Genomic DNA, 23,604 nt, shown 5'->3' with positions numbered 1-23,604 from the left:
CGGGGTTGAGCTGTACTACCATTTCCTGATATTTGACCATGCTTTGGAGGATTATTCTGAGATAAACTGTTGTATATACAGGGAATTGTTGATTCAGACTACCTTTAGTTTGGGGGTTTCAAAATTCGCCAGTTTTTTTGGAGCGTTGCCATCACGGTATCAGAAAGCCTCGATTACCTGTGATAGCAAAGCTCCCAGAACGGGCGAGTAGCCGGGCGACGTGATGATCGCCTCTCTGAAAAGGCCTCACCCGGCGATTCCTTTCAGCTGCAGAGAGAGCCGCCTCTCCCTGCGCAAATCTCGCCAGCGATCAAAAGTTTTCCATATAAATTGGAATACAGGGCGGATGAAGAGCTCAGAAAGAAAATGCGGAGGGAGAGCAAATATTGAGCAATGATCGACGAAGAACTTTATAAGTGGAAAATATACCGTTACAAAAATAGTCAATAGCAAATAATACACACAAATATAGCTAAACTGCAACCTGCTGCTGGTCTGAGACAGACAATGGCTCAGAAATAATGAAGACTTCTCCCAGTTTGGAGGAGGAGCTCAGGGCCTGCGTTCCCACTTGACACAGGGTTTTCCCGCTACACACTTTGTGTGAGCCCGGTGAGGACAGTCATCACTGCAGTTCTGCTGTTGGGCGGAGGATTACAGCACACAGCCCACCAGCCGGCCGGGAAGGGTTACTGCGCCATACCCGCGCCACAGTTGGCGTCAGTGCTTGGATCGGAGGAGTGGATTTGGGGGTTCTAGCCAGCCGCAGCAGAAGCCGACGGAGCAGCGCGGTACACATCGGCACCCCCCTGTACCCATCCCCCCTTCTTTTTTCATTTTTTCCACCAGTGCTTGTGTATGAACTGCGGTGCATGATCTGCTGTGTGCTGCTACAGAAAGAATAAAGAGGCATGGCTGCTTTTAACAAAGAACTGACTGAGACTGGAATCTCTCTTCCCTGAGTGGTAATTCTCTGTAAGGGTTCCACCCCATATCCCTGGGGCTTGTAGAGATGGAGGTGCTGCACTGTTGCTGGAGAAGGTGGAGGCATATACCCCAGAAACCTGTCCCTGTTATCCCCAATACCAACGCGGGAGACTCAGGCCCTCCTGTTCCTCACAGGTATGCACCACCAACATGCATGAAGCCAGCCCTCACTACACCCTAGAGGTCCAATCTGCGACCGGGGGGGGGGGTGGGGGGTGGGGGGGGGACATGGGTTACATAGATAATAGTGCATTTGCCCATTATAAAATCAAACAGCCAGCCTGCATAAAGTAAATAAAACGTTCAACTTACCCCTGACATCATGAATGGCGTCCTCATCAGCATACTCCAGGTCCATGTCCTCCGTTCCCAGAAAGAATATAAGAAAAAATACAATCTAATGACCCCTAACCCCTTAATCACCTTAGCAGTTAATAACCGCTATTGTAATTAAGGGGTTAACCCCCGTCCCCTGCTACCCACCTGGGAGGCCTAACCACCCACCCGGGACCACTATACCGACCCTCTACTGTCACGGGAGACCAAGCTTATTAACACTTTACCATCTGGATCCTTTGATTGAATAAAGCATGAAATAACATAAATTGTATTTATTTACATAAAGAACACACACACTCTTTTCTTTTTCTTGTCTCACTACTCTCGGTCCTTTAGGTGGACCAGAGACCCCGCTCAAGAGGCGGTGTTCTATACTACTCTATTTTCTTTTCTTCTCTTTATGAAAAGTAAAGTAAAATGTATTAGGCGAAGGATAAACCAATGTATCTGTTTGATGTATAACTGCCTAATAAAAATATTTTGAAAAAAAAAAAAGCACACACGCAGCTTGAATTACAAAAATATCACGAATAAACACTTACGGGAACAGGCCAAAGCGAAATAAACTGCTTCTAGAACGAAAGTCTACGAAATAGAGTCTTTAGGTATCAATTCCCGGGAGCGGGATTGATACACAGCAAAGGACGCAAAACAGTCTTTTGGCTAGGGGCGCAGCTTGCGGTCCCTGTATCTCCGCCAAATGAACTAATTTCGTTCTGCCCTTGCAGAATTCGCTAGCAAGTCCTTAGATCTTACGAAATCCCGAGCGGGGTACAAATCCTTGGTTACGATGAAAAACGTCTTTTGTACCGCACGCTATCCTCTCAGATGTAATACGAAGAACACTCCCCCGACGGCAGCATGCATGGGCTTATAACACCCTCACAAGCCAAACTGAGCAATGGGCAACCAATCTTTGGCGTAGGAAGCAAACTCCCACCTATCACAAGGTTGCCAACCGTTCCTGCTGCCGGGCAAAGAGCGTCGCGGCAGGCTAATCATTCTTTTCTGAATGTTGTGGAAAGCAGACAGAGCACAGAGACAGCATTGCGAATGCGCCTATAGGAATGCAGGATCTGTATCCAGACTGAATCACACAAGCAGCTTGCTTCATATTCCTGTAGCGTCTTTTTTGCTCAAACTTTCTAACATTTGACTTTGACCTTGAGAAAGAGCTCACGCTCGAAACGCGTTGGTGGGTGTCTGTGTACCCCGTAATGTAGCTGTTTTTTTTGTAGCATCCATTAAATTATTTTTTTTTATTGGCACGTGCTCTCTTGGACTTCATTTTTTTTTTCTGTTTCCTGAGTACCAGTGCCTGCTTTTTCCTATTTGCTTTGTACCATTTGACTGGAGCACATTGGTTCAAATGTTCACTGTTCTGTTCCCTGTATGGGTTTTTTCCTTTCCCATACTGCAGTTCCTCTAGCCCTATTGTTAATGTGTATCTTTCCCTGGCAGCCTGTTGCCTAACAACTCCTGTACCGGCCTCTGAATTGGTGTCTACCATGACACCCTGACTCTTGTTTTTTCCTGTATGTCAGGACATATTCCCTTCCTTTTCAAGCCAGCTGCCAATGTGAGTAGTAACCTTCCCCTTTTTGTTATCTGCTGTCATCCAGTAAAGTTTGCAGAAGATAAAAGGAGGACTCTGTGTGCATGGAACGGGGACTCGTTTAACTGCCTGATCCTACTCATTAGCTACAGTGAGCCTGGGCCAGAAGAGGGAAAATACAGCTTTACTGCTAGGAGAATCAGATCAGACAGCTCCAGCTTTAAAGAGCTGCACTGCTGGGAGACAAGCTGCGGTGTCACAGCTTTCTGAGAGGTTAGTTACAGCACGACAGCTGCAGGCACCTGCACAAAGCAGCGGCCCTCCTGCACTCTCTACAGCCCGCAGTGAGGTAGAAGCCCTCAGACCTTCTCCTGCGCTACGTCCCCACAGCTAGGGCTACCAAGGGCCACGCTTACGGACATCCGCCAGGACACGGGTCAGAGCAATGGACACCTGTAAGTACAGCTATCGCTTCGCTTACCGCTGCAGGACACCGACCGGCACTATCTGAGGCAGCCGTCCATTGCTGATGCAGGTATCAATCCGCACGCCACACACATTGGCAAAGGCCTAGAGACACCTGCATCATGGCAGAACTCAGGCGCTCACCAGACACCACGCATGAGAGTGACAACTCAGACGCTGAGACCGCTACACTACGGCAACAGACGCAAGAGAGTATAAGGCCTAAGCGGACAGTCACACTTACACAGAAGGCCCACGAAAAATATGAAGCTGCCATTGACGCACACCTCGACAAGTTAGAGAAGACCTGGGAGAAAACTGAACTTTAAATATCTAATGCAACAAATATTAACAATCAAGAAAAGCAGATTAAGCAGGCTCAACTGAGGTCATGCCATAGATGTTATCAAATGCTGTTACAGACATATCTCACCTACCTGACAAGGACCAATACAGAAAGAAAGCCTGCGAGAACGTGACCTGCAGAAAGCAGCTGATCTGGAACGTGACGGCTTCGTGCAGAACGCCATCCCGGAAGCTGAAGGCCAGAGAAAGGACCTCTTGCTGGAGACCGCATCACAGTGCTCAGGTGCATCCAGGCATTCGACAAGGTCAGCAAACTCGGTGCGATCTAACGTAACTAGCGCAAGTGCTACCAAGGCGCGCGCTATCGCAGAGGCCGCACGGGCAAGGGCCACGTACAGTCAGAAAGAGGTAGCCATTAAGTGAGAGAAGGCCCGCATTAAAGAGGAGGAGCAGGAGGCCGCTGCTGCACGCACCGCTGCTGCGCTGATACCGCTGCTCGCGCACGTAGGAAGGCCGATTTTAGAAGCGAATTTAGAGGCCTTACATGAGGAAAAGGAAATCGCTGCCGAAGCCCAAGCCAAGTTCTTGGAAGCAGCTGCAAGACAAGATGGCGGGGAGCAATGCTACAATCGGATAGTTTCAGAAGATCCAGCCCAACGTACCAGTGACTATGTAAAACTATGATCCACTCTCTGAGAGTCTTCCAGTGCTGTGCCAGTTTGGTCGATGAAACTCTGGTTCTTGGCAGCATCAGTATATGACGTCCCCAGTTTATTCGACATGTCATCCAGGTGACTCTCCACCTGAAGCCTTTCCTTCTCCAAAAATACACACTGTATGTTCCCCGTACCCATCACGCGTACAGAAATGGGTATCTCGGGGCTCTGCACAGGAGTCAGTCAGAGACAATCTTGTCTTTAAGGTGGGGAGCCATAGAATCAGAACTAGGGCAACCAAAAAACCCCAGAAACACCAGTGAAAAGTGAATGCGTCTTTAAAGCAGGAACCTTGGCATTAGTTAGATCGCTCTTCTTCAACTCCTCCAGGTGTCTACTTTCCAGAAGCTTCCCCCTTCTATTTATAGAAAAAAAATCGAGCGCAAATATCATTAAAGGTGATTATAGTGGGGGGGGGGGGGGGGGCGTGGCCTGAACGTGGAGCTGGCAAGTCGCAGCTCAGCTCGGCTCCATTCAGAGGGCCTGAAGGAAACTAGGGGGAAAAAAACAAAATTTAAATTAGAACTAATAAAGAAGTGCCCAGCCACCTACCAACACTGTCCCCCTAGCTAAGATATAGCTAGCGTGGCCGGCTGTGCTCCCTTGGTCCCGCGGTTGCCGTGGAAGATCCCCCTGCCTTTCCCTGCGCCTCCAAAATGGCCGCCGGAGCCATGCAGCTCGAGTAAGAGGGACCTGCGGAGTCCTGAGAGGAGAGGGGCGGCTGGTGGAGGAAGGTGCGTACCCCCCCCCCCCCCCCCCCGCTCCCGCCGACGGCGGTGCTCGGAGGATGCTCCCGCGCTACTATAGAACAGGCGCACGGCGAAGGCGGCCCGCAGCGGAGGAGAGTTCCGGTCCCCCCCTCTGCCTAGAGTGATAGCTGGACCCGGGCGCTCACAGCGGGGACGCCCGATCGGGTGATTGAGGGGGGGAGAGATCAGCTCTCCCTGGATGGTCTGCGGTGCCAGGGGAGGGGGAGGAGAGCTATTGGATCACCGCAGCTCTGCAGGGTGTTGCTGAGGCAAGACGCAGGCCACAGGGTAAGGGCTCAGACAGACCTGCCTGTGCACAAGAGTCCCACAGAAGGCCAATCAGACCATCATTCACTCAAAATGATTAAAGGCTGAGCCCATGGGGGGGGGGGGGGGGGGGGCTCCGGTGTCGTAGACCAGTATGGCAGCATAGGATGAGAGCTTTAGGAACCCGCACGGATAAAGGGATAATTAAGCAACTTTCCCCCCCCCAAAAAAAAAAAAAATCGGCCCAAAACTTGCTATAATCTGGCAGAAGAAACCCCCAATATGTCTCAAGGAGGAAAAACACAAACCTCGAAGGGAGTTAACAAGTATTTCTCGCCGGCGCCACGAGGGTCGGGGAACCAACCCAGCGAGCAAGATGGCGCCGAAGCTCAAAGAAAAGATTCAAGGAGGCTGATAGAGGGATCCGCGGAAGAAGGGAATATCACCCGAGCATATCTAGAGGAAATGCTGGAGGGAATGCTGTCATCCTTTCCTGACAAACTATACAGATCCCTCCAGCAGGACTTTACAAATCTCACCTCCAAGCTCAAGGAGGAAATAGGCAGCCTCACGAGGAGAACAGCAGACCTGGAGAACAGGTTAGATGCGGCCCTCCACGCGCAAACAGAGGCAGACGAGGAGATTATTCGCCTCGGCGCCGAGGTTTCCTGCCTAAAAGAGAGCCTGGAGTATCAGGAGAACCGGGACCGTAGGCAAAACCTGAGGATCCGCAATGTCCCGGAAGAGGTTCGCCCTGACCTCCTTAGGCCCTATCTGATGGATCTTTTCAAGAGTGTCTGCGACGGTCTGGAGGAGAGAGATCTGGAGCTGGACCGAGCTCATCGTGCGCTGGCCCCCAAATCAGGCGACCCAAAAAGAAGAAGGGACGTGATTGTGTGCATGCACAGTAACTCCACTAAGAAAAAAATAATAACAGCCTGCAGGGACAAAAACGTGATCGAGTTTCAAGAAGAACACCTACAAATTTCTAACGACCTCGCTAGGACGACTATAGAGAGGCGCCGAGAGTTAAAACCTCTAACTTCGCTACTACGAGAGAAAGGTATAAACTACAGATGGGGATTCCCGTTTCGGCTAATTGTGACGAGAAACGGCAGACAACTATCCATCAGACAACCGGAAGATATGCCACAATTCGCACACGAGCTTGGCGTTGAACTTCCGGATGGGTCCCCATCAGGGCTTCAGAGCGGCTGGCGGACCAAAATGCCCAGAAGATCCAACAGCCCGACCAGGAAGATTGAGAGACCCGTCAACCTCCTCAAACGCTGGCTTCTGATTGCTGAGACCACCTCCGCAGCGCGAGAAGGCTGAGGCAGGGGGTCACCTGCTCTGGAGATATGGGAGAGGCGCTCCGGCAATGCCATTGGCGGGATCGCTGATGGATGCGGGAGCCATTATCCTGTTTATGTTTGGTGCACTGGGTGGGGGGGAGCTGGGTTTCGGGGCTGTTGGGGGCCTCCAGCGCTGGGTCTGGGGGGTGGGGAGGAGCTGATAGGGAAATGCAGACGCCTACCGGGGGACCCAGGAAAAGAAGAATCGCAGTGCACATACCCGGTTAGAGCGAAGAGATCCGAACGCTATCATCAAGCACAGGTCAGAGGTGGGCTTTCAGGGGACAGAACTTTTAAGCCCGACTTGAACACTTCCCCCCCCCCCCCCCTCCTGTGTTTGGCCATAGGACGCTGACTCCAATCCCACCCTAAATTACTAACACGCCTGGGCCACCACTAGCTCTGGCTCTGATTGGCCAACACGAGAAGACCCCGTGACCCTCAGGCTCTCCCCGGTTAAAACACTCCCCTATAAGTAACTGGCAGGAGTCCCCCCGGCCTAGTTTGAAAAAGTTTAGTATTTAATCATTCATACACAATCTTGGTCTACTGAAAGGCAGGATAAACGGTTTCTTTTATATCCTTGTTGTACTCGCTCTTCCTGTGTCCCGGTCCTCGTGTTAGGTAGATCCAACTTGCAATTGACCGTGGTTGGTTTACAGCCCGGGAAACCCACTCGTTAAATGGTGGTGAAAGAAATTTCTCAGTTAATTTTGTTATGTAATTATAAAAGTTGTGATAAGTGTTTACCCATGTTACAAGGTGACCCTTCACCCCCCTGCACCTCCCATCCCCCCCTCTCCCCCTCTCGCCCTCCTCCCCTCCCCAGCCCACTCCCACCCCTACATCACACCCCTCCCACCCCTACCCCCCCCTTCCTTCCTCACCTGTTTCCCTTCCCTCCCCTTTCTCCCCCCCTCCCATTCCCTTCGCATCTAGATAAGGAAGCAATATGATTCTTAGAACCTGGATTATGTATCATAGAATGTGGAAGGGAAGGGGAGGGTTAATTCCCACTTGTGATGCTAACCAGGAGTAGGCAATGTTTGATCATGATATAAAAATATAAACACCTTCATAGCATAGGACAAGACTCAAGATTCCAGATAGTCCAATGTTAAACACACTCCCATAGATTATGCCACTAGCCATATAGGTAAGTCTTATGTGGTGGTCTAGGTAACCGTATGTGGGACTGATCACATAAATGAAGTAAATGGATTACTCACTGCTGACCTTGGGGATATCCTGGTCATAGAAGCCATAGAAGCCAGATACCTTACCACCACATATTTTGTAATAATTGAGAAACTATCGTTGTTTTGCCGGGGTCTGGATGCTGTTCAGTTCTCTCGCTCAAAGTGAGGATACTAGGGTCCACCAGGTTGGGCAATCGGTAATACGATGGTTATAAATATTATGCACAAGTTCTACTACTCGTACCCCCAGAGGGGTGTAAAGTTATATATTTTCGGGGGTCCACGTTTTCCCCGTCCTCAAGGGTTGCCGACGCCGGGCTTATCCCCCAAGGGCCTTCAGCCCAATAACTGGTTAATAGTCACACCGGTTGTAACTCTTAAGGCCATATTAAGGCCTAATTTTACTCTCATTATCACCTGCTGTTACTGTCCCAGCAGGCCCCTTTCTTTCCTTCCTCCCCCCCCCCTCACTCCACTGTCCTGCCCCCCCTGCCCTGGTCAGCTAAGAATGGTTCACTTCTAAGAACAACTCAAGCAGTACTGATATCCAAATGAAGTCTATTTTATCTGGATTTGAAGCAAGTCCTCCCTGAGAAAGGAGAGGCTCCAAAAACACACATTAAAGGTAAACTCCATGGCTAACCAATCTGCTATCAAACTGGTCTCCCTGAACGTAAAGGGTTTACAAAATAATAGGAAAAGGATGCTAGCTCTTCAAGAGATGAAGAGTTCTGGGGGAGATATTATATTCCTTTAGGAGACGCATTTCACATCCCAGGACCCGCCCAAAACTTTTCAAAACGCATTCCCAATGAGTTATTACTCGTCATTTAGTAGTGAAAAATGAGGAGTAGCAATTTTAATTCGCCAAGGTACTCTATTCAATCTAACAAAGGTAACATTGGATCCAGAGGATAGATTTCTAGTGGTATATGGATCTTTGTCTGGCTCGTCGATCGTACTGATTAACCTTTATGCACCAAATGAAAACCAAACCAAATTTCTAAAAAAAAGTGTTAGAAGAAGTGGACCCTGAATATTTATCCTCAATAATATTAGGTGGAGACCTAAATATGGTATTAAACCCTGTTGAAGATAAATCACTTATTCCAGGCCGCTCGCACTCTGTTCAATCGCTTAAAATTGGGAAAAAATTTAAAGAGATAATTAAAGAGTTCTCTCTGATGGACATTTGGAGAACCCACCACCAGGGCCAAAAAGACTTCTCTTTTTACTCTCCTCCTCACCAGACATACTCACGCATCGACTATTTTCTAGTTACCAAGAATATCTTAGAGGCCGCTACCAAATCAGATATCGGCCCGATCACATGGTCGGATCATGCTCCGGTAACCCTGACAATCTCCATACCATTTATGAAAACGACCACTTATAATTGGAAATTAAATGACTCCCTATTAAACAATGTGGAAGTGGAAAGAGAAATTAAAAGAGCACTCAAAGACTATTTTAATATCAATTTCGGATCGGTCTCATCCCCAGCAATCTTGTGGGAAGCCCATAAGGCAGCAATTAGAGGCAAGTTCATTTCAATCGCCTCCCACAAAAAGAAAATCAAAGTAAAAATGATAAAAACATTAACAAACAAAATTCTCGAACTGGAGAAACAACACAAAACCAACCCTTCAAAGAAAATATATAAACTATTGACCACCAATAGAAACGAGCTTAAGCAAATCCAATTGGAGAATGTAGAAAAAGCTCTTAAATGGACCAACCAAAAATACTATGATACGGGCAACAAGGCCGACAAACTTCTTGCTAGCAGGTTAAGAGGAGTGCAGAAAAGATCCCAAATAACAGCGATCAAGAGTAAGTCTGGTGAGATACTATACAACGGGAAAAAAATAGCAGAAGAATTTACTCAATTTTACACTAAATTGTGTAACCTGAGGACCCGGAGCGACACATCAGAGCCAACTGGGTTGGAGGCAATCACAAATTACCTCGATGATTGCAATCCTCCTTCATTGACAGAGGAAGAGAACTCCTTACTCAATGCCAAAATCTCGAAGGCAGAATTGTCTGCAGTGGTGAAAACACTAAAAACCTCTAAAGCCGCGGGCCCAGACGGCTTCTCCAATGTCTATTACAAGAAATTCTTACCAATATTGTCCACTCACCTACTGAATTTGTTTAATTCATTCATGGAGGGAAACCCGATCCCATCGTCAATGTCACTAGCAAACATTGCTATTATACATAAGGAAGGGAAAGACCCAACTCAATGTGGTAGCTATAGGCCAATTTCCCTCCTGAATAATGATCTTAAATTGTACAGCAAGATCCCAGCAAATAGACTAAACCCAATTTTACCCAGATTAATAAACCTGGACCAAGTGGGATTTGTCTCGGGGCGTCAAGCCCCGGACAATACTCGTAAGATAATTAACATAAGTGATCATGTGCACCTCACAGGCACCAAGGCAATGCTACTGAGTTTAGATGCTGAGAAGGCATTTGATAGAATTGATTGGCTATTTCTCGATAATACTATGAAAACATTTGGCTTTAAAGATTCTTATCTGGAAGGTGTGCGGGCGCTCTACCAAAACCCGTCAACCCTTTTTAGACTACCAGGAGGGAACACTGAAAGGTTCCAAATCAAAAACGGAACACTGAAAGGTTCCAAATCAAAAACGGAACGAGACAGGGTTGCCCCTTATCCCCCCTCCTCTTTGCTCTCACTATTGAACCTCTAGCGTCCAAAATACGAAATAACATAAACATCCAAGGCATAGAAATTGGAAAAACAAATTACGAAATGTCCCTATTTGCCGACGATATTATCCTGACCCTATCCAGACCCCAAACTTCCCTTCCTAACCTTCAAAGGGAACTAGGAGATTTTGGCAAAATATCTGGATATAAAATAAATAGCGATAAATCTGAAGCCCTCAATCTAAGCCTCTCAGAACCAGAAGTGAAACTGCTCAAACTGAATTTCAGTTATAGATGGAGTTCTTCGTACATCAAATATTTGGGAGTAAATGTATCAAAGAACTACCAATCTTTATATCAACACAATTACCCAGCCCTGTTTGAAAAAATTAAAAAAGACTTGGATAAATGGGAAGGTTACCAGATTTCTTGGATTGGAAGAATGATCTCGATTAAAATGAATATACTCCCTAGATTACTATATTTCATTCAAACACTTCCAGTCCACGTTCCTGGTTCTGAACTACAAAATATCCAAAATAGACTATTTAATTTTATTTGGCGGGGCAAAAGACCCAGAGTCGCAAGATCGGTACTGATGGCATCAAGAGCAAGGGGGGGGGGGGTATGGGTGTCCCAGATATTTCTAAATATTATCAGGCAGCCCAACTAAAACAAGCGGCCATGTGGAACGCAGACCCAGACCAGCGTTGCTGGCTCGAAATAGAATCGCAATATGCTAAAATGCCTCCTCTGCCAGCATGCCTTTGGAGCCTGGATAGAGGAGATATGCGCTGTGTTATAGTGAATATAAAGCGCTAACTCTACTAGTGTCCACTATCAATATACAGTGGTTATTCTTAAATCAATTGATGCAGGAATATGACAAATGTATGAACACACGTGTATAATATTAAAGTGTATAAAAAATGATATAAAGACCCCCTGCTCGACCCAGCTGGTTAGGGACTGGTTCCACTGGTCCCTCAGGTTGTACAAGTCCGTGCGTGATCCAGGGGGAGCATGGGAGAAAAGAATATAAAAAAACACAATATAAGTGCAGACAGTTTGATACTGGGTGAATTAAAGTGGTTTTTATCTTGGCTCATGAGTGTTGCCTACTCACAAGATTTAAATAGGACACGGGCAGTTTAGACACAATGGTCTCAGTGGACTGGATCTGTGGATTCTGAGTATGATGCGATCTTCACTCTCAGCCAGACAGCATATGTGTGGAGGGAAAGAGAGTATACATAGTGCAGACCAGTATGGTAAAAAGGTATAACTTTATAGAACTTTAAAAATGAACACTTACAATAAAAACATTAATTTCAGGCATGTATCACAATAATTGTGAGTGGAAGGAGGTGGACTGCAGATCTTAGGGCTCACCCGCCACCTTTGCTGCGCAGGCACTGCAAGGGAAACTGCTCCGCTGGAGGGTCCTTCTCAGTCCCTTCCCGGGTACTCGGATGCTGGAGGCTCCAATCTCCCTGGTGTGTGTCTGCTGCGGTATCCCCACTTCAGAAGTGTCTGACGAAGCCACGCACTCTTTGGCGAAACGCGTAGAGTGGTATCCGCCTTCAGGGAGAGAGGAGTAGGATGGAGATCGGGAGCCCACCACCGGAAGTGACGCAGCGGGACTACACGGGAAGTGACGTATCGGAGTCACTCGAGTACCATCAGACGGCGTACTTCTGAAGTGGGGATACCGCAGCAGACACACACCAGGGAGATTGGAGCCTCCAGCATCCGAGTACCCGGGAAGGGACTGAGAAGGACCCTCCAGCGGAGCAGTTTCCCTCGCAGTGCCTGCGCAGCAAAGGTGGCGGGTGAGCCCTAAGATCTGCAGTCCACCTCCTTCCACTCACAATTATTGTGATACATGCCTGAAATTAATGTTTTTATTGTAAGTGTTCATTTTTAAAGTTCTATAAAGTTATACCTTTTTACCATACTGGTCTGCACTATGTATACTCTCTTTCCCTCCACACATATGCTGTCTGGCTGAGAGTGAAGATCGCATCATACTCAGAATCCACAGATCCAGTCCACTGAGACCATTGTGTCTAAACTGCCCGTGTCCTATTTAAATCTTGTGAGTAGGCAACACTCATGAGCCAAGATAAAAACCACTTTAATTCACCCAGTATCAAACTGTCTGCACTTATATTGTGTTTTTTTATATTCTTTTCTCCCATGCTCCCCCTGGATCACGCACGGACTTAGAGGAGATATGCACCTGCACAAATTTAAGCTGGGAGCGATGAAACACACATGAGGGGTCTGGTTGAAAGCTAAGACTAGATTCGGACTTGCTTCCACCAGCTCGCAACTCACGCCAATCTTTAATAATCCTACATTTCCTCCCGGATGTGCGACTAAATTATATGATCAATTTAAATTGAAGGGGATCAAGATGATCGGAGCCATTCTGAGCCTAGGGAAAATCTTGAGCTACCAAAATTTACGTGCTAAATATGATATACCACATTTGGAAACATTCAAATACCTCCAAATTAGACATTTCACCCAAACAATATGCCCCAATCCAGAATTTCCCCCTCTCACTAAGTTCGAGAGACTATGCAAAGATAGCTCTCACCAAAAAGGGCTAATATCAAAAATCTAATATCAAAAATCTACACTGAATTGGAGACATCAGCGGACCCTCCAACTCATGACTATATGCTGAAATGGGCCGCGGACCTGAATATAAATATCAACAGAGAGGATTGGGCCGATATTTGGGAAGTAGCCTCAGGAACTTCCATTTGCACCACAACCAAAGAAAATATTTATAAAATACTGTTTTACTGGTATCTCACTCCAGTGAGACTAAAGCAAATCTATCCTCTGGCATCTGATCTCTGTTGGAGAGGCTGTGGACAAAAGGGGGACATGGACCACATCTGGTGGTCATGTCCAGAAATTAAGAAATATTGGGACATGGTTCAAATTTTATTAAAAGAGGGTACCAACCTCGATTTACCTATTGATCCACTGACCTTCCTACTGGCTAGGCCAATGAAAGAAATTGACCGCCCAGTAAGGAAATTAATCTCCTTTATTCTCACAGCGGCGAGGTGTGAGGTAGCGGCCTCCTGGAAGAAAGTAGCTCCCCCCTCCAAAGGAATGCTAAAAAAAAGAATAAACGAGGTGATGCTTATGGAAAAACTAACTGCGCTCCTTAAGCAAAACACAACAGCTTTCTATAGAATCTGGGAACCATGGATAACTTTATAGAACGAGTCTAATTCGCCACGGTATAGCCCAGAAGATAGAATGCCGGGAAAAGGAAGCCTGTGACAATCAGTGCTTAGTAAGAGCCCCCCCAAGGTGGACACTTAGTGACCAGGGTAGACACCCCCCTCTCCCTACCCCCTCCCCCCCCCCCCACCCCCTACCCCTCCCCCTCTTCCTATTTCCCTGGCCTCTCCTTTTTCAGAAGGCCAATGCCTTTTGGCAACAGGCTTTGCCACTCTTCTCCCCCCCAAAAAATACATAAATGTTTCTGTGATAGGCTGTGTATATTGACCCCTGTATGTATATTTTATATCTGCCTAATAAAAATATTTGGGGGGAAAAAAAAGGTGATTATAGTGAATACTCTTGTGAATTAAATCTTATAGTAAAATGTATTCAGTCCCTGGGGGTACTGTGCTCCCGAGACGGACTAAATCCAAGTCCATGAACGAATGGCAGAAACAGAAGTTCAGGAGCGCAAATAGATCCAGGTGCATATGGAAATAGAATAAAAATATATAGTGCAATACAGTATTGGTGAAATAATTGAAATAATAAATGTAAAGCTCACTCATATGGTCCGTGAGGGGATTTAGGCAACGCGGTTATTCTGAGTAACCAACTCGTTTAGGTATCCAAGCACTCGTGTGTTACGTTCGTCAGAGCCGGTTGAAGAGAGTAGGGACAAAGGGAGGAGAATCCCACATACTGTAGAAAATAGAGGAGACATTGATAGTGCAGATTCCTTTATAATATAAAATTAACCCATGAGGAAGCTCGAGAGAGTGAAACGCGTAGGGTGGATCTATACAGACGTTTAGAGGACTGCTCAGTTGCTGGTGGACATTTTGGAAGTACTTTCAGCCATGATTTGGTCCCTCTGTCCCTGGGCTTCACCAACTTTCCCTGTGAAATGACCGTCGCAGCTGGAATACCACCGGTAGGAGTGCTGTATCTACCCCAGAATTTGACCCTGGGGTGGTCCCTACGCCCATCTCTGCATTTTGCTTGTGAGTACAATATATCTTTTCACTGTTTTTTATTATAAATCAATCTGCACTATCAGTGTCGCCTCTATTTTCTTTGTGGGATTCTCCTCCCTTTGTCCCCTACTCTCTTCAACCGGCTCTGACGAACTCAACTACGCGCGAGTGCTGGGATACCTACACGAGTTGGTTAGAATAACCTCGTTGCCCAATCCCATCACGGACCATGTGAACGAGATATACATTTATCTCAATTATTTCACTAATACTGTATTGCACTATATATTTTTTATTCTATTTCCATATGCACCTGGATCTATTTGCGCCCCTGAACTTCTATTTCCTTCTATTTATAGCCTAGCATGATGTCATTGGTAGAAGGCGTTGGGGCTTAACTTCTGCTGAGTCACCTCAGCATCATGTGAGAGGGAAGGGGCGCACACAGTTAACCCCTAAAGGATTAGGTAATCCCAAAGGGGGGGTTACATATAATAATTGAAATCCATGTTTTTCCCCCTGAAGGATGACACCGCCTTGGTTAAGGGGTTTTCAGAAGTCTTGCGGCAGGTCCCAGTGGCTCAGCTGAAACAAGATGAAATCTACGTGCTCAAAAGACCAGCGATACAGTCACAGGTAAAGAAAGGGAAAGCGCACAAGAACAATTCCACAGTTGGGGCTAGAACTGGTTCCCTTCAAATCCACAGGGAGCAGCTGAACCAATACGTAAAGATGCTAGCATCAAGTGCAACGCTCACAAGAGGGAGCGGGGACTTCCTGCCCCTTCAGGGTCTAATTGTGTTATGTAGAAGATGCAATATTTTATTGCCACACCACACACGCTCTCTCATTGCTGCAACCTCTACTTTTCCACTGCAGTACCCTTACTTAAATGGCTCTCGCACTACATCTTCCTCTGCTGTCCTAGTAATAAATCACTTTTTACACAGATGTCTTTCAGAACCATACTCCATATTGAATGCCAATCTCCTCTATCTCAATGCAGCATCCTTCCCTCCCTCAAACACACAGCTCTGTCGCTACACCTCAATTTTGTTATGTAGCCCCATCTACTGATTTTCCCCACCACCCACAGCTCCTCCCTACTATTCCTACTGAACCCCTCCCTAACACAGCTTAGTTACTTTTGTTATCTCGCTCCTCTCATAGGAGGTGCACTGACCTCATGCACTGTTGCCTCATCCTCAGGGCATCGCCGACGGGACAGCCGTCCTTTTCCACCCAGCGCTTAGCCGGACTGTGAATGAGAGCTCCATCCTGTGCGACCTGGATAAGTACACACTAGGCTTCCAACAGTCCCTCAACCAGATGTGCTTCAGATTCAAACAGGAGAAGGAGCTTCCCTCATTCCTGGCCAACAGCAGCTACTCCGACTGGCTCAGCAACGAGATAATCACCTGCCTCCTGCAGGGGCTGCAGCACCAGACGGAATCCAGTTCCTTCACCCTTAGCTCAGAGGAAATCCTTGCCTTGCAGCGGGGTCCTGGCAGCTCCCTAGATGAGATCACTCATTATGCTACTGGCTTATCGTCCATCCTCCTGGCCACCAGCCAGGAGAAAAGTGAGGCAAGCAAAAAGAGAATGTATGAACGTCTCTTATACCAGATGGGCTACACCTTTCGGGACCAGGTCCTTGCCAACACCAACGCCCAATCTTCCATATTCCCGGCTGTGCTTGCCTTTGCTTCCAAAATGGCACATGAGATTGTGGACTCGGGCTCCAAAGATGGCACTGTGAGAAGAATGGTCAGGCAATACGAAAGTGAGAGCCAACAGGAATTGGCTGAAAAGGAGAAGAGGGAGAGCCGACTAGTGATTGAGTGGGTTGAGAAAGAGGACAATCTGGGTCGTTTCACGGCAGCATCACCACCAATGGTGTCCATGCCCAGCACCCAGCTGCTACAAGTAGAAGACCTTGGCCCAAAGATGCAGGTCCCGTATGCCTCCTTCATCAACACACTCTTGAGGTGTCTCTCTCTGGAGTTCAGTGCCAGTCCAGACGGAAACATGTTGGTTAGCAAAAGAGCATGGCCAGGTGAGGACATCGGATTCTGCATGACCGACAGTGACTATGCTTCTTTGCTCTCATGGGGGGTCATCAAATACTCCAGCCAGATAGCCTCCAACTTTGTTGATTCCATCATGAAAACACTCATCTTTCCCATGCAAAGTAGACCGGGTTCAGAAGTTATACCTGAACTCGATGGGCAGTCTGAGGCTGCAGCCATATACCAGGAACGAGAGGAGGTGGCCAAGCTCTTCCTGATGCTTTACGCTGACCGGCTGTGCTTCCAGATCCTCACAAAAGTGATAGGCCCCATGTCACTGAAGTACCAGGAACCCACCAGGAAAAGCCTGTCCATGCTGAAGGATGTAATCAACGTGCCGCTAAATAAGGATGAGGTGATCAACGTGCCACTGAAGGAAGAAGTGATCAACGTGCCACTGAAGGAAGAAGTGATCAACGCACTGGCAAGTAAGGAAGAGGCAATCTACACAAAGTCAAGTACAGAGGTGTCGATCAACACACTGTCAAGTACGGAAGAGTCGATCAACACATTGTCAAGTATGGAAGAGGCGATCAGCATACTGTCAAGTACGGAATCGAAAATCAATGTACTGGAGAGTAAAGAAACGTTTATCGACGTACTGGCGAGTACGGAAACGTTTATTAACGTACTGGTGCCTGAAGAAGAGGTGATCAACGTACTGGCGACTGAAGAAGAGGTCAGCATCTATTCTCCTGCGGGACACATTACCAGCTTGGAGGTGCAAGACTCAGATGGGCTAGAGGAAAATCTCTTACATCCAGAGAGGTATCAAGAACCTGCCAAACCCCAACTACCAGAGTCCCCCGAAACCCAACCACTAGAGTTCCCAAGTACACATTCTATGGTCCCTATAGAAGAGGCCCCTATATTGGAACAAACCACCAATATCACCCCCACCACCATGACTGAAGACATTAAGGCTGCGGATAAGCAGCCAATGCCTATTCCGGAGGCCAACATGGCCTCCATGCAGGCTTCCATGTACGAATTCATCCAGCTCCTGATACAGACCATTCTCCAGGACGCCCTCCTGAGCTCAGAGTCGAGCGAAGCCAGCGGGATGCATTTGTCCAAGGAAGGGATAAAGGCCTTCGACACGTGCGATGCCTGCCTGGATATCAAGTGGTACTACTCCACCATCTCAGAGGCCGTGGCAGAGTACCGGGGAAATGACGCCCGTGGTCTTGCTGAGATAATTGCCAAGAAGATCGGGCCAGAGGGCGTCAAGCACTTGGTGAATAACCTGACACCAACCGGTCAGAGACAGCCAGTACATGCTGGGTACTGCCACAGGAGCTGGACTGGTCACATAGTGGCCACACAGCCGATGGCAGAGGTCCCGCCAATCAAGGTCACCAACCTGAAACCCAGTGAAGACCAGTACACCAGACAGTTGCAAGCCATCCTTGAGTGGTCAGTGGCCTCCCAGCTTGGCGTTCCTGAGATGATCCTAGTGGAGGAAGATGTGGAGATATTGTACAAGGTAATAAGTGAAGGTTAAACAACACTAACAAATAACATGCAAAAAAGCGCTCTACCTACAAATAAATAACCCACTGTGATAGTAATGCTTAATACAAATTGTGATTATAAACACCATTAAATGAATATAATATCTAAAAATAACAAATACAAAGTGAAATCAGTCATTAATTAGGGATGGCTGCCTAGGGGAAAAAAAACAAGTTTTTCCCAAAACCCGGATTGCCAATAGATACAACAGAACTAAGTCTGTGGCGCAAAAAGCGAGGTAAAACCAGTCCCAGTGGATAAAACCAGTCCCAAACAAGATAAGGACTCCAGATGGTGATTTTCAGATAGTTGTGGATTCTGTATAATAAACAGAAAAGCAGACCATTGCGCAGTGCATCACAACACAATCAGACGCTTGCAAAATACAATTGCCTACTTACCGAATGTAAGAGAATTCAGGGCAATGGATATATGAATAATCAGAGCCGGTCTCTCAGCTGAATCCGGGGATCCCACGTAGCCTCCACCAGGTGATGACATTACCCGTGAATAAACAGAGAGTACATGGCGTAATAAAATGATGACATTTATTTAATGCTGAAGACCTAAATATAACACTCACAGTGTGCCCGATCTGTTTGCTGGTTAAAAGAATGCCGTTCGCTGCATGAGTTATGGAGCTCGGCGTCCAGCAGCTGGGGTCGGCGTCTCTCTCCTCGCGACTCGACTCCCTCCCTCGATGACGTTACCGCTGTTCCGTCGACTCCTACTCAATGCTGGCTGTGGCTTAGTCTCCACCCTATGCGTTTCGTGACTAAGGCTTGTCACTTCCTCAGGGGTAATGCCTGAGGTAACCCCTGAGGAAGTGACAAGCCCTAGTCACGAAACGCATAGGGTGGAGACTAAGCCACAGTCAGCATTGAGTAGGAGTCGACGGAACAGCGGTAACGTCATCGAGGGAGGGAGTCGAGTCGCGGCCGCGAGGAGAGAGACGCCGACCCCAGCTGCTGGACGCCGAGCTCCATAACTCATGCAGCGAACGGCATTCTTTTAACCAGCAAACAGATCGGGCACAACGTGAGTGTTATATTTAGGTCTTCAGCATTAAATAAATGTCATCATTTTATTACGCCATGTACTCTCTGTTTATTCGCGGGTAATGTCATCACCAGGTGGAGGCTACGTGGGATCCCCGGATTCAGCTGAGAGACCGGCTCTGATTATTCATATATCCATTGCCCTGAATTCTCTTACATTCGGTACGTAGGCTATTGTATTTTGCAAGCGTCTGATTGTGTTGTGATGCACTGCGCAATGGTCTGCTTTTCTGTTTATTATACAGAATCCACAACTATCTGAAAATCACCATCTGGAGTCCTTATCTTGTTTGGGACTGGTTTTATCCACTGGGACTGGTTTTACTTCGCTTTTTGAGCCAGGGACTTGGTTCTGTTGTATCTAATAAGTGAAGGTTGTTGGGGCATCACTGAGTAGGGAGGAGCTTCTAGGTCTGGAGGACTTCTCAGGAAAGTCTCAAGAAATCCTGACTATAGTACAAACGTTGAAGGCTCAGTCCCATGTAGTAGCAAAGTGACCAAATGATAGTGACATGTTTATGGGTCAGTCCCACCTAGGACCAAAGTGTCCAGATGACAGTGATGTGTGTTTAATGGGGGTTTAAGAGTCAGTCCCACACAGGAGTAATGTGACCTATTGACAGTGAGTGGTTTAACTCTTTGGGTGCTCCTTGGCCAAGCCACCACGTCTTGGACTCTGGCACTTCAGGGTCCCTATGACATGGCCGCTACGTCGGGGATGGACAAAAATGGAAAAAGCTTAGGAGCCAGTCTGAACTTTTAGGTGCCATAATTTGAAAGGGTGGGGGGGGGGGGGAGATAGCAGCTGTAATGGTATCCCTGTTGGTGGCTGTGACACACACACACAGAGAGAGATATGTGTGAGGTGTGGGGTGTAGGGTTTGGGGGCAGTTTAGGTCATTAGTTAAAAATAATCAAATGCATGTATTAAAACAGTTTTAATTTTCGGTTTTTTTTGAGCTTCTTGGATTGCCTCTTTAAAGCAGTCACAGGTGGATTATTTGTCGCGGTGTTGGCGTGGGAGGATATTTGGCTCCTAGAAGTAGTTTATAAATCAGTGATGTTTGTAGCAAGAGCTCTGTTGATAAATCAGGGCCGGCTTGATGGCATCGTTCATCGGTGCAACTGCGCCACAGGCCTCGGCGCTCTTCCCCGGCCCAACGTCCCTAATCACCGTTTAAATGTGGTGGTTTATTTAACCACATTTAAACTGTGGTTACCGAAGTTGGGCCGGGGGCCTCTGTAAGCGCCGGCAACTCCTGCTGCCACTTGACATCATCCCAACCCTGTAGTAGGTAAGAAGACACACACACACCAGGCCCCACCATTTTCCCAGCCAGCCCTGGTAAGGATAGAACCGCACTAAGTTGAGAAGATACTATAATTGGAGAATTTAGGAGCGCTGTAATTCAAGTACACTGCTAAATTCTTCAGATACTTGTAATTTGTAATTGTGTCTTCTAATATGAGCGGCGGCGGATTTCAACATTTTCCGCCCCTAGGCACCTGCCTGTGCCCCCCACCTCCTCTCTAAAGCCCTCCTGCTCCTTTGGAATCCCAGCGTGAAATGACGCAGCGGACGTCACCAACGTTGCCATGGAAACACGACGTCACGTTGCCATGACGTGTGACGTCACGTTGGGGACGTCAGCAGCGTCATTTGACCCTGGAATTCCAAAGGAGCAGGGAGGCGGTAGAGAGGAGGTGGGGGGGCAGTAGAGAGGAGGTGGGGGGCAGTAGAGAGGAGGTGGGGGGCAGTAGAGAGGAGGTGGCCGGCACAGGCAAGTGCCTTCCGATTAGGTCCAATAGGCCTGAGAGCGCGGCAAAATTATATGGGGGCGGAAATGTTGTCCGCCTTAGGCCTGGGCTTATCTGACCTAATGGGAAATCGGACACTGAATATTAAATCATATAAAATCAATTTTAAATCCCTTCTTACTGATCTCCCTTACTACTCCATTTCCCTCGCTCGTTTACCCCGTTCACTGCCTCCCCCCTGGTGTAGGACACTGCTTAAACTCGCAGAGCCATGTGTGGGAGGAAGGCGTGTGGTACCAAAGCTCTGCACTGATTGGATGATGCTGCCATGGCCGTTTCCACAAGGGCTTCCTGGGACTTCTAGTTCATCTCTGTAAATACTATACATATCGGAAGAGGCGCAGTACTACAACTCCCAGAAACCCCTGCAGAGAAGGGAGATCCCATGGCAAGCAGCAGCCTGGAACAAGCGCCAGGAGTGCATTTTTCCCACCTCTGCGCTATTTCCTACTCCACTTGCTCGTTTCCTAGGGGAGATCACATTGTGCACGCCTGTGGAATGGAAGAGGACTCCTGCTCTTCCATTTCATCACCAGTACGCTTCGATCTCTCCTGGGGAGCAGCCGCATGATCCCAAAGGCTGAAGCACTCTTGTGCTGCCTCCTTTCCACCATGCCAAGGTTTAAGTGTTTCATTTCTGCCATGAAGTCACTTTGACGATTGTCCCATTCTGTTTCTTGACAGCTCCAAGCGTTGGCCATGATGGTAGAAGAAAACGGGCTGTGCGTGGGGGACATACTACGTGCCGTGTTCCGGTACCAGCGCGAGGTCCTTCCCTTGGAATCGATACCGGAGCAACAGCTCCTAGACTGGTTACTTACCAATCTGTAGCCCGGTCATCACCCAATAAACAAAAGTGGATTAATTCACACCATGAGCAAAGCACAAAAAAAAAACAAGATTTCTTAAGGTATACCAATATTATGGGAGCTACACAGCAAGTATTCGACTCGCCCCCAGCAGCATTAATGTTCCAATGAATGTATTGATAGCCAGGCAAATCGTGAAGGAAAAACCTTTATTGTAGACGCTGTTTCATGCATGGTGGCCCGACTCCAGCCAGCCATCTTGATTCTTCATCCATTTATAAGGAACAAAGTTGCGATGCATTAGTGATCAAGTTGAAAGGGTTAAACAATGGCTCATAATGTAGCGTGCGCTACCCCAGTTGGAATAATTAATGCATTTAATGAGTTTCATGTCTTCATAGTGGTCTCTAAATAACGCCCCCGGGACAACTTGTTTTCTTAGAGCACATGACAAAGATACGTCACCATGTGTACAGGGATCTGCGTCACCGCCATGGGACCTCGGGGTATCGGCAATAAAAGCCTGCACCATGAACTACACTAATATGTGGCCTGTATATACCTTACATACAGACCAGCGATCACTTGGTTGTAGATCATCAAGGCCGGCTCAGACAGTCCTGGGTTTCTTGTAGCCCACCCACGACATGGGGGTATGAGGTGTCTTGGGGGTAAAGCTCTCTACCTCTAGTGGCAACTAATATATTTGTATTGACGGTGGAGTAGAGACAAAGGTCCTGTATTAACAGTGGAGTAGTTAGTTCAGTCTTTGGCTGATTTATGATATCAATCATTTAAATTGCAGGGCCTGCACCTGAAGGGGCAACCAGTTAGTCATTTAGGGATTAACATCAAATATGAACCGATACTCTGGAGTCAAGTCAATAACCACATATGGAGGATAGAATTAAAACCTTTTTTGAACAGGGGCACAAGGAAGCTGTAACTCAAAGCAGTAAACACACAAACAAGCAACGTTGTCAACCTGTTTGTTTGTTGAATTAGTAAAATGTTACTCTCTCTAGGTTTGTAAAGAGTGTGTGTTGTGTTTTTATTAATGTAGCTGCAGTTTTTCCTGCTTTCTAAGCAGAAAGATAAAGACCAAACTTAAAGCAGCAATCCAAACTTTTTGGATGGAGGAGGGGGAGAAGGCGGTATGGAGGAGGGGAGAAGGCGGTATGGAGGAGGGGAGAAGGAAGTATGGATGAGGGGGAGGAGGTGGTATGGAGAGGGCAGATGGTGGTATGGAGGAGGGGGGAGAGAGGGACGTATGGAGGAGGGGCGGGAGGAGGGTATGAAGGAGGGGGGAGAGAGGGAGGTATGGAGGAGGGGGGAGAGAAGGAGACGGAGGAGGTATGGGGGGAGGAGACAGGAGGTACGGGGGAAGGAGATGGAGGTACGGGGTTGAAGGGGACGGAGGACGTACGGGGGGAAGGAGACGGAGGACGTACGGGGGGAAGGAGACGGAGGACGTACGGGGGGAAGG

General features: G+C 47.6%; 1 protein-coding gene across 7 annotated transcripts in view; it reads left to right on the top strand.

Annotated features, from left to right (window-relative positions):
• Positions 1-23,142, top strand: part of LOC142472253 (uncharacterized) — a 30,076-nt gene extending 6,934 nt beyond the window's left edge. For 2 of the 7 annotated variants that reach the window (XM_075579186.1, XM_075579187.1), the window contains 3 exons: positions 15,375-15,485; positions 16,059-18,404; positions 21,994-23,142. In XM_075579186.1, coding sequence (XP_075435301.1) covers positions 15,375-15,485; positions 16,059-18,404; positions 21,994-22,140 — 2,604 coding nt within the window. In that variant the 3' untranslated portion in view covers positions 22,141-23,142. The other 5 variants (XM_075579191.1, XM_075579188.1, XM_075579192.1 and 2 more) reach the window with 5 other exon arrangements.
• The last annotated feature ends 462 nt before the right edge of the window (positions 23,143-23,604 follow it).

Source organism: Ascaphus truei, chromosome 21 (assembly GCF_040206685.1).
Source record: "Ascaphus truei isolate aAscTru1 chromosome 21, aAscTru1.hap1, whole genome shotgun sequence".
In the NCBI taxonomy this organism is placed as follows: domain Eukaryota; kingdom Metazoa; phylum Chordata; class Amphibia; order Anura; family Ascaphidae; genus Ascaphus; species Ascaphus truei.
This window is presented reverse-complemented; position numbering and strand designations above follow the sequence as displayed.